This window comes from Megalopta genalis, chromosome 3, assembly GCF_051020955.1.
Source record: "Megalopta genalis isolate 19385.01 chromosome 3, iyMegGena1_principal, whole genome shotgun sequence".
Taxonomy (NCBI): Eukaryota; Metazoa; Arthropoda; class Insecta; order Hymenoptera; family Halictidae; genus Megalopta; species Megalopta genalis.
Window position 1 is genome coordinate 33,041,910 of NC_135015.1, and position 11,717 is coordinate 33,053,626.

Below are 11,717 nucleotides of genomic sequence, written 5' to 3' on the forward strand. Positions count from 1 at the left end.
TCAGACGGTCGTCCGTCGGCTCAGTGACCTCGAGATAACATCGTAGCGATTTGTTTCGCAATTGATTCCAAATAAAAGTTCGCGTACAATACGTTCGATGCTCGGTGCGCTTTTGATTTATCAGCGCGACGATTCACTTTTAATTTGAGCACGAAGACTTCGACTCGTGTTTCTGGAAGACGCGGTGGCTAAAATGTTGACGAGAGAATTATTTAAAATTTCATTATTTCTTATGGTCTTTTGATTTCGTTAAGGCGCGCAGGTGGTAAGAATGTCGAACGAGTAATCGATGCCGTACAACTTTCCTTTGCAATGCTAATGTAATCGAGTAGAATGCTTCAATTTTATAAAATTTTTCCCGTTGCAACGGTGGCAAGGAATCTTGAGGAATCCTTGCGGAAAACGCATGCGTACGGTATCGCCTGAATAACTCAAGGCCCCGCGAAGCGGCGTTCACGGTGCAGTCACGTATGCACGCGTTCCAGATCATCGTGAGACTATCCCCGTCGCGGCAGGGCGCGGTTGTTTATGATTTTCCAGCCGATGAATGAGCCGCGTTTAGTCACCGTTGTTATGCGTCGCGCGCGGACGCGCTCCGCGAACGATGAAAACCGCTGCGATCACCTTGGACGAGTCTTCGCGGTGCATATTGATCTTTGATTCCGCTGCGATCTCTTTCCCACGGTTCTCCGTTCCGGAATCCGTGCAAAATTCACCGCCCCGATAAGAAGACCGACGAGCGACGCCACGATAGATCGCATTGTCGTCGTCGAAAGCGCGATGATGAATCACCGAAACAAGATGATCCGGCGTCGAAAGATTCGCACGAACAATGACCACGAACGCGACCAGCAATTTTTGTGCTCGCTCGCTTCCCAGATGATTAAAACTTGCAAAATTATGAATCACGGCTCGAACCGAAGACCGACGGAACGGTGACACAATGGCGCTTGAATTCTCAGGCCGCTCGGCCGGCCTAGGCGTAGCAGGAAGCATCGATGAGGCCGGCTCTGAAAGATAATTACACAATTAGACGAACGGACGTGGATTACTCATCCCGTCGTCCCGGTCATATCTTTTTCTTTTCGCCTTCGCGGAATTTCTGATTGTCTCGTATGCAAATTCGACCGTCGCAGTTAACCGTGCCCCTTCCGAGCACACCGGTCTCTCTCTCTCTCTCTCTCTCTCTCTCTCTCTGTCTCTCTCTCTCTCCCTTTCTCGGCCCATCATCCAGTAATTTCTGAACTTCCCCCGAGATTCGACTGCGCGATCTATCTTTTTCTCCTGGAAACTTGAATCCTTTCTTGAGATGCAAGAAGGTTCGAGAGTTGTTAGGGGATGATCGATCGTTCGATATTCAGGCTCCGGTCGGGTCAGTCTCCGGGACCGAGAGGAAAATTAGTAAACCGTTGCAAGATGTAAACGAGGTGTACACTTGCTGGAAAACAATGAAGCTCATTCAGAGGGCCTGCGACGAGCGCGACGCTTGTCAACGTGAGAGTTTCGGTGTCGCAATGGGGAGGAGGCCCTCGATTCGCCGACTCGGCGACCTATTTCTTATTCCATGTTTTTTCTTTTTCCTCGACCGTCTTTGTCCGAATTCTTCCGTTAATTTCCTAGAAGTGACTAAATTGTTTATAGTTTGCCATATACGCCATCAGTTGAAGGGGTTAACCCTCGTAAGACCGGCGGTTGGTTCACGCGAGGACCTGATTGGTTCTTTATGAACGCATTTTGACCTAAAATATTGTTGCTATTATCACCATTATTATTGTATACTATTGCTATTAATTATTAATGAATTATTGTTATCATCTTACAGTACTTTTTTAACCAGTTAGCTGTGGCGTCTTCTTTATGTGTCGCGAGAATCAAGCGAGAATCAAACGACTTTGCACGTCGAACACCAATATCGCGAATTATTCATATAATTATTCATATTTTTTATTCGTTTGTTTCATTCTGACCTGGCCTAAAAATATCCTAGACATCTTAAAATCTAAGAACGTATTTTCGTTTTTACTGAAATTACAATTTAAACAGTAAATAGCCACTACCTTTTACGCACGACGAGTATACTCGTCATGACAAAAAATACTGCCATTTCTCTATGACGAGTACACTCATCGAACACACCTAACTAGTTAAAAACAAACGACAAACGGCATCGACTGTCGCACGGTCAAAAGTCAGGCCTCGAGCTCTGGGTCCGAAAAGATCCAAACGTGTCGCGACGAGGGTTCCTCGGTTCATGCTCGATCGTAAATGGATTAAAAGCAACCACAGAAGGGATGCTTACCGAGAAAACGCTTTTTCCAGTAACCAATCACAGTCCCAAAATCCAAGGTCTCCCGTTCTCCAACCCCCAAAGGCAGCTTCGCAGCTCGTCGCGATCGGCCGTCTCCTAAAATCCGATGCCGGCGTCGGGACCGGGCCGTTCCGTCGTCATTTTCCCATAGTTTCCCTCCCCCCTAGGGTCCTCCCACGCGGCGGGTCGTCGTCGAAGCGACGTCGCGACGGCGACGACACCGAGGTGTGCAGGTGGCCCCCCACCTCTCGCTACGGATGACCTCCTCGTGGTCGCGTTCGAACTGCTTCGTACGGATAAATGTACACTTGCCGTCAGACACGAGGCTTTTAGCGACTCCAGAACGATACGGTAGCTCGTCACTCGTCGCCGCGTCCCGTCGTGCACCGCCGACACCTGCTGATCGATTCAGGATCGAGGGACCAGCAGCATCCAGACTGCGATGCGAGAGCCTGTCGGACGGATCTTCGTGGCCGAGCAGGGGTTTAAAGGACTCGTAAGTCGTCTTCTTTGAACGATCATCTTTCGGCGTGACTCGGGCTGGCTTGACGATCGATGGCAGAGGGCTGGTGTCCTCGAGGATCCTCCTCGATGGTGAAAGTGCCGAGACGCGGAGGGAAGTTGAAGGGACCGATCAGCGGACTGGTGAATTTGTGAACTGGTTCCCCTTCGAGTGTGAATTTTCGGAGGAGAAGTTGAAGTTCGACGGGCTGCTGTCGAAGACGAGCAGACAAAAGTCTGCGAGCTTCTCGCGAAGGAGGGTTGTCCTGATTTCGAAATGACGTTCTTGATCGTTCTTGATCGTTCTGGCACCTTCGGGGAGCTGCAACGTCGAAGAATCAGGCGAAAGGAAGTAACGCCTTTCTTCACGAATCCGGAAGGATCGATCTCAAAGAATCGACGATCGAGCAGATCGCTCGGGTTTCCCAGTGCAACGATAATCTCGCGCAGCCATCCTGCACGGATTACAAATTCCGCCGGATTGTCGGGTGACTTTGAAACCTTGAATTAGCCTCGAGGAGGGTTGCGACAGGGGCGTGACGCTCGCGGGACCGCTCGCGAACCGGCGTGTTCTCACGCCTCGGTTTCACGTGTATCGCGAGCAGGGGCCGCGTATCGAACGTTCAAGGTCGTAGGATCTCGCGGCGATCGCGGATGACCTACTGCCGCGCATGAATAGCCTCTCATGCGGCGAGGAAATACGTAACGGCGAAGACGTAACACGTGACCGTGAAGTCAACAAATGAATTGCACGTAAACGCATTGCTCGCGGAGCCGTGGCATGATTTATGAAAACAATATTGCTCCTCTCGTTGTTGGCGTAATTGCCTCGGTTAAATTGACCGGTGTTCTCATTACGCTAAGTGGCCCGCGATTTCTTACCGTCGTTCCTCTCGCCATTATCTGGCCAACCTTGCTGCCTGCTCTACCAAAACTACGAGCATTTTCTGCAACACCGATCGACCATGTTCTAGTTCACTGTCTTCCTCGCAATCGTCTATATCTGTTTGTTAATCCATGGACAGTGGTGCCGCAGCGAGACCAACTAGTTTAGAAGAAGCTGCTTTAAAATATCGATTAACCGCTTGGGTACACATTTAATTTCAGAAAAGACCCGCCTATGGATCGCATTTAATTCTTTCGTCTATCGTGTAGCACGTAACCCGTGAAAACCGTAGATTCTATTGCAAGAATTCGTAAATTCAGTGACATGCGAGGCACACGTTAAATATTATTTCGGTTCCTACGTCGATTCGGATTCGTCGAACGTACCCAAAGGGTTAACAAATGGCCTCGAGCATTGCCAACTTTTTATTTGTCCGGGAGATCGTCGCCGTCAGATCGGCCAAAGCTGTGAAATTCTGGATTCAGAGATCGAAATTGTTTCTTTCAGACAATGCCGAGCTGGCTGCTCCTCTTCGCTCTATTCTCCCTAACTTCCGGTCAACTGGACCTACCCCCTCTGGGACAGGAGCCTCGAAACAACAATGGCAGACAACCGTATTCACCGACCGAGAACGAAATCGAGGATGTTTTAGCGAGGCTGGACTTCCTCGGGACCGAAAGATGCAGCGCGAACGTCGCTGCACAGTGGCAATACGAGACGGACGTGAACGAGTACACGCAGCTGCAAGCGGTTAGTATGAAATGTGTCTTTCCTAATCGTGATTCCGTTAGCGGACGAGCCGATGGCGGTTCCTGTCGAAATCGGTGGCCGAAATGCCCGCATCTCGTTCGGAAAATAGGCCCACGAACTTCTTATCGCTACAGTTTTCTCCGAACGTTCACCCGGTGCTTGGAACAACGGTTACAGATTAACTTGCTCTAATTTTCGTTGTAGGAACACTTGCCCTTTCACCCACTCTTGAAACTCGTCGCAAAAGTGGGTAAACGAATGGGGCAGAGGAGCCGGTTACCGACCAACACAGCTGTGCCTTTAGTTTGTTTCTGGGAATATTTAACTGAATACTTATCGAATGAGATATATTAAAATTTATCATTCTTTTATATCGTTTATTTTCGAATAAAAAAATTCAACCCTTTGCACTCGAAGCCATTTTGAGTCTAATTCTAAAATAGTTTCGTCTGACCTATACGGTGTTTCTATTTTACTTATTTATTATTGCATCTAATGTATATGAAATCGAGCCGTGTGACTCGTACAGTTGCACTTTTAATAGTATTTTCTTTTTAAATATAAACGGGTTTGACGATGCAAATATTATTTTGATACACGATGTATCAATTTTTAACGGTGATTATCATATGCCCCCCCGATTCGATAAATATAAATATAAATAATAGATATAAATAAATATAATATACATAATAAATATATATAATAAATAAATATAATAATAGATAAAAATAAATATAATTATGTCCGAGAATAGACTAGGGGCACAGAAATTGGTCAGTCCGCAATAAACGGCTCCATCGAACCTATCGTTTTATCGTTGTTAACGTTGTTCGACGCTTCTCGATGGCGAGACCTCGACCTCCTCTGCGAACAGGCCCGTGGGACCGTCGAACGTCGCGGATCTATCCTCCAGGAATCGCGATTTCGCGTGCGAGGTGGATTTCTCCGTCCCGGCACGGCCTTTATTATTGTCCGCGAGAGGCCGAACACCTCCGCGGGAAATGTTCCCAAGCCGGTGCCATTGTGACGACGTCCCGAACGATTTCGTAACCGCGCATCCAGCCGTCTTGACGAGAACGGAAATTTTCAGCCTTCAACGCGAAATCCGCGGCGCGGGTCGCGTGATGCTAATGACAATCGTTCCGCCGAGTTTCTGCCTTTTTCGCGTTCCACGAGGCGACACCCCACCCTCATTGGATTCCACGGCGTTACTTAATGTTACGTCTATCTGGCCACGCTTCGTCGCAAGTACATTCCACGGGTCCCTTTTAATCCTTTGCCCTGCGATTTCAGTTTCAAGAACGCGTGCCATAAACGACGATAAGATCGGTCACACGCGTCGAGCCCTTTCACGGTTGCGCGAAGCGTCTGAAGTTCTGCCAATCGTGCACTTTTTACGGAATGTAAATACAGCGACGTTACTACTAATATCCGGACACTTTTTAAAACACGATAACTTTTTTAGGATTGGACTGAACGACTTGAATGTTTTTTCGATGATAAAGCGACCAGTCTACTGGACCATAACTAGAGTGCTTTTTTAAAAGGTTGCTACGTCTCTCAGACGTGATAATCATTTCTTGCCCGATTTTTTTACCTCATCTCTTAGATGTGATAAATCATTTCTGGCCCGATTACCTGACCGCGTCTCTCAGACGTGATTGTAGAGCAAAGGGTTAAGGCCGATCGTATCAGTCACAATTAATCGATATTTCATCTCAGCTCTCGATCCACCGCGTTGCCGTGGAAATATGTAACGCATCTCCGTGTCGCGGACATTACAGTTCATTTGTCCCTGTAACGACGATGCCTTGAAGTCTCAAGACTTTTGCAGCGTTCTTACGATTTACAATCTGCGGAAACAGAATGCCAATGTGAGAACCTGCATCGAATTATTCTCGAATGACAGAGCCGCGAATGAAATTGCAGACCCGCATGAATCACGTTCGATCGAGCATTCCGCGAAAAAGGTGTTGTCAACAGAAAGCTGTGATTAGCAATTTGCATTTCCTGTCGCTGAATCGTTCCGACGTCTATATCCCGATACCGCGCGTCCGAGAGTTCCGGTACGATTCGATCCCGATAACAGATATGTACGCGTGTACACATATATGTGTATTTCTCGAGGAAATATTTCAGCGAGGTGGAAAGTGTTTCTATGTTACTATGTTGCCGCGTTGTTCCTTGCACTTTCCAAAGCACTTCCTTTCCCTGGGCCGCTTCTCTATCTCGAGGAGGAACGCAGATAACGGCGTTTTATCTGCAACGGTAAACCCGTCGTTCGACGATTTGCAACCTGTTCCGCGCCGGCGACTTCTAGGCCGATTGCTTTGCTCCGGAAGAACTTGTTTCCGACCTATATATTAACGGCAGAGTATTTTCATCAATAAATTAGCATCATTACACCACAGCGTTCGTTCGTTTGCATATTCCCAGTTGGAGGCGCAGAGGATTTACGCGGACTTCCAGAACCAGGCCTGGTTCCTGATCTCGAAGATCGACTTGAACAACATTCGGGAGCCGCTGACCAGACGACGATTGAGATACTTGTCGGTCGTGGGGCCTGCGGCGCTTCCGCCTGACCAGTTGGACAGGGTAATAAGGCGAACTAATTCTATGCACATGGTGTCCCAAAAGTTATGCAAAGTCGGGAAACGAGGTGTTCCCGTGGTGATTCGAAGTAACTTTTTCCTTAGCAGGAGAGTTATTACCGAAAAACAGTGACCAATGGGAGGGACTAGGCCCGGTTCAGTTCATTGGCTCGGCCATTTCGCGCCAGCTGATCTCGCCTCTCATTGGTCAGCGTTTTCCGTTAATAACTCGTAAACAAAGCCGCGGATCGCATTTTCGTTAAGGGAAAAGTCACGTGAAATGATCTCAGGAGCCTCTGATTTCTCTATTTTGAGTAACTTTCGGGACACTCTGTAGAATGCACGACATTCGGAGATCTTGCACTAGCGCAGAATTCAATTACGAACGCTCGTAGAGCCATAATCAGATGTTTATAGTATTTCTGCATCTCGCAGATCCTCGATAACAGCTTCCGCGGAAACGAGATCGAATTTATTTCGACGATCGATCACAGCCGAGAGAAAATATCGATACGCGCCGCTTTCCACGCGTCGAAGTCTCCGTTGCTCGCGCAGGGAAACGCGAGATAAGTAATTATTATTACCGGTTGCGGAGAGACTCCGAGCTTCCGTTTTCCCCGGCTATCGGTATCAGCGGACCTTCGCGTTGCAAAAAAGCGCCGCGCGGCAAAAACTGCGGCGTATCGTTTCGCGAACGGATTACCTCGGGCGAACGCTCGCGGAAGCGGCGCGGCGCGGCGGCAACGAAGAAAAGATCGGCGTGTGCGTGCAGGAAACAAGTGCTCGCGAATCCTTTTTTTTGCCCTGTTACGGAAACGATCGTAAACCATCCGATATTCTCTGTTCCAGTACAATCGTGTGATCAACGACATGCTGGCGGTCTACAATCAGGCTAGTATTTGCGCGTACAACGACCCTTTCAGGTGCGGACTGCGGCTTTACCCAGGTAAAACGATCGACACTCCTCCTTCCGGATCGCCGAGCCGAACTCGTGACCATCCGATTTTCACGGCTCCGGCGAAATTACCGGCGTTGCAATTGTTACCGGCGCAAGAAAGCGCCTCTCTCTAATCCGATCGCGATGCGCGATCCGGCCGGCATTCCGCCTCGAAACGCGTTCATGAAAATGCATCGACGGAGGTAACACGCCGGATCCCCTTTCCTTATCAAGCTACGGGATCTCTTCAGCGTTGCGCCGTGATTTCCACGCTAATTCTACGAATATTTGCCTGCCGACCGATCCCCGGCGGTTTTCAAGGAATTTCTTGCAGTTGATTTTCTTTTTTACCAGCCATTGTCCCGTGGAAACGTTGCTCGAGCGAGATAAAAAGCAGTCGGAAGAACTCTTGCAATGTTCTGTGACAATTGCGACAGATCTATCGACGAGATAAAAATCCCTCGGCGTTCGCAAGCAGATTAGTTCATGGATCGAAGTGCAATAGCGCTTGCAGCGAACGGGCCGCAAGAAGTCTATTAATTAGCTATTTTTAGCGATCGGCCGTGTAATCCTCGATTAGGTATTCTTCTCGCGACCCAGGCAATCCAAAGGAAAACGATTTTCCCCGATTGGCTCGCGACAATTCATTCGGTTCCGTATCGCCGGATTGGCCGACGTAACGCGGTTTCATTACTGCGGAGCCTAACGAACCACGTGCGAATGCGAAAAAAAGTGGACGCGGTGTTACCTTCCGCGGCCGTAGCGCCGCTATTGAATCGAGAAACAGTCGATTCAGCCTGTAATCGCTGCGGTAACTCGCTCCCAGCGGTGCTTAGATCACACGTGTCGCAAGAAACCGTCTCAGACAAATTGATCGCGCGATCAACGTGAAAGCTGGTGCTCGAACGTGCTCGCTCCCAGCGAAAATACGTCTCGTTCGACGTTCTGTCGGACGTGGTCGACGTCTGCGGTCGAGGGAGATTGAGACAACGTTCTCGTTCGTACAGAGGAAAATGTCTCTCTTTCTGCAGATATCACGCAGATCATGGCGCGGAGCAGGAACTGGGACGAACTGCAATACGTTTGGACCGAGTGGAGGAGGCGCAGCGGGATGAGGATCAAGGACCTTTACCAGCAGCTCGTTACCTTGAACAATGAGGCTGCGAGGTTGAACAGTAGGTTCACTTAAGGTCCATGACGTGAATCAGAATTTTATACGAGACAAATTGCTATAAAATTGCTGTAGAATTGCTGTAGTATTGAATGTGACTTTAGGTTGTGGTCTCTCCGATCCTAAAAGCATCCATTAGACCCAAGTTCTGGGGTTTAAACTGTAGTTAAACTAGCTTTATTCTATTTTATCACGCAGTTCGTCGATTCGATGATCTCTTCGATTCTAAATTAGTTAACGAGAAGATGCTAAGAATGATTTTCCTCGCAGATTTCACGGACGCGGCCGAATATTGGATGTTCCCCTACGAGAGCCCGAACTTCCAGGAGGATGTGGAGCAAGTATGGGAGATGATAAGGCCATTGTACGAGGAACTGCATTCATACATCAGGAGGAAGCTGAGGGACCTGTACGGGCCCGAAAAGATCGGCGCTCATGCTCCGCTTCCGGCTCACATACTCGGTAACAATCGACAACGATACCTAAACTTTCGTCTACTACACCGATCATCCGCGAGATCGAATCTTTCCACGGCATACTCGTAGCAAACATTTGACGAGGAAACGTTCTTCGGTTCTCGCAGGGAACATCTGGGGCCAGTCGTGGACCAACATAATCGACGTGACGCTGCCGTACCCGGGAAAGGTTTACCTGGACGTGACGCAGGAAATGCAGGCGCAGGTAACAGGGAGAAATTATATAATCGTTATCATGAGAACCGGGCTTCGACAGGCTAACGGCTAATGAATGCAGCACGCCGCTTAGTTAGTCATTGTTCCGAAGTGGAATCGAAAGTAACGCGCGCCACAATGTTGTTATTCGAAAGCTATGGCCGAGGGCCTGTGGGGAGGATCCGAGAGAAACACTGAGACGCCGCGCTCGCTTGTTTCACTTTATTGTTCATTGCGAGCGGAATTTATTAACCGGCGACGGAACTTTGAACCCCTGGGATATATCAGCCGGCTGAAATGCGAGCGTTCCCCTAATTAACTCGTCGGTGTTCGCAATTTTTTCTGCTACCTTTCTCTTGATCAAACTGCTTCGGTATTCATGGATTCATCGTCGCCGTTTCGATTCACGGAGAAATAATCAACCATTTTAAAGAAACATGGACTTAATTGACTTTCAATGGCGGACGGATGTTATCGGTGTTAACAATTCGCGGTCACACGGATTTATTTATTGTATCTATTTATTGTATATATTTATTATTATTTATTTATTATATTTATTATTATTATTATATATTCATTATATACTTATTTCCTATATTTGCGATATTTTACGTTATGCAAATATGTTTCTGTTCGTCAAACCTACTAAAAATTGATTCGTTGTCGCGTGACCGTGAATTTTTAACATCGATAACGTGATCTATCGTTTATAGTTATTTATGAATGTTAACGTTGATAAAAATAACGACAGGGATACACGCCGATCGAGATGTTCAGGATAGCGGAGGAGTTCTACCTGTCCTTGAACCTGAGCGTGCTGCCGCCGGAGTTCTGGGCCGGAAGCATAATCGCGGACCCCGGCGACCGGCCCATGATCTGCCAAGCTTCCGCCTGGGACTTCTGCAACCGCATAGATTACAGGTATACGCCGCGCGATCTAGAGGCGAGACCGCGAGGCGAGAGATAATTGGCCGCGTCTCCTTCCACCCGACGACGGCCGTCTTAATTGGCTCTGTTTCTCGCGCAGGATCAAGATGTGTACCAAGGTCACCATGAAGGATTTGATCACGGTGCACCACGAGATGGCCCACATTCAGTATTTCTTGCGATACAGCGGACATGCCCGGGAATTCAGGGACGGTGCTAACCCAGGTGCGATTATTCAAAGCCGACTGACTTCCTGCTACGGATTTAATTAACTCTTCCTGCCGGCGTCGTGATCAGGTTGAATACCGCCGGTGAAACTACGATCGGAAGATAAGGAATCAATTTTCACGGGACGTTGGAGCGGGAAACACGGGGAGAAGCCATTTCGATTGTTTATGGGATATAGCGGATACGTAATGGAATCAGATCACGTTTCTTGCCGATCGCGGCCAGCTTTTCACTTTATTCGCAACGGTGTTTATTAGTTTTCGAACGGAAATATAACGTTGCATCGTGGAAAACCACGTTTTTTTCTGGTTCAGACGTGTTGAAAGCACTTAAATTAACGAGCAAACGATAAGTAAACAGATTAAGATTTCAGCTTCGTAGAAATTGCAGAAAGTCTGCGCGAACAAGACTCGCCGGTTTGTTTAAAAAATTAATTTCGTAAATCGAGAGGCAAGAGTTTATCGAAAGGAAGACACATGGACTAATCGCGGCGTAAAGACGAAACGCAGTCGGCACGCGAATGAAACGACAGGACGACGCTCGCCGGTTGCGTAACCGGTCCCGTCCGACTTCCGGTAGGCGGTCCTTGCCAAGACTTTTACGGGTAATAGCTTGAAAGCGAGAGGGAGAGCGACACGCTCCAGGTGGATTCGCGCGAGTACGAGGTGGATGTGCGAGTACTCTCGACAGACCGTACGGGAGATCGTTAAAATATTTTTATTATGGTATAATCGCGCTTTC

At 48.2% G+C, this 11,717-nt stretch overlaps 1 protein-coding gene across 3 annotated transcripts in view; it reads left to right on the plus strand.

Moving 5' to 3' along the window:
- Window positions 1–11,717, plus strand: part of Ance-3 (angiotensin-converting enzyme Ance-3) — a 58,716-nt gene that overhangs the window by 6,228 nt on the left and 40,771 nt on the right. The window contains exons 1-9 of one of the 3 annotated variants that reach the window (XM_076520628.1): window positions 2,580–2,804; window positions 4,203–4,445; window positions 6,885–7,043; window positions 7,889–7,985; window positions 9,008–9,151; window positions 9,418–9,609; window positions 9,731–9,828; window positions 10,573–10,742; window positions 10,849–10,973. In XM_076520628.1, the coding sequence (XP_076376743.1) occupies window positions 2,751–2,804; window positions 4,203–4,445; window positions 6,885–7,043; window positions 7,889–7,985; window positions 9,008–9,151; window positions 9,418–9,609; window positions 9,731–9,828; window positions 10,573–10,742; window positions 10,849–10,973 (1,282 nt within the window). In that variant the 5' untranslated portion in view covers window positions 2,580–2,750. Of the gene's footprint in view, window positions 1–2,579; window positions 2,805–3,686; window positions 3,899–4,202; window positions 4,446–6,884; window positions 7,044–7,888; window positions 7,986–9,007; window positions 9,152–9,417; window positions 9,610–9,730; window positions 9,829–10,572; window positions 10,743–10,848; window positions 10,974–11,717 lie in introns of those variants that run through there. The other 2 variants (XM_076520627.1, XM_076520629.1) reach the window with 2 other exon arrangements.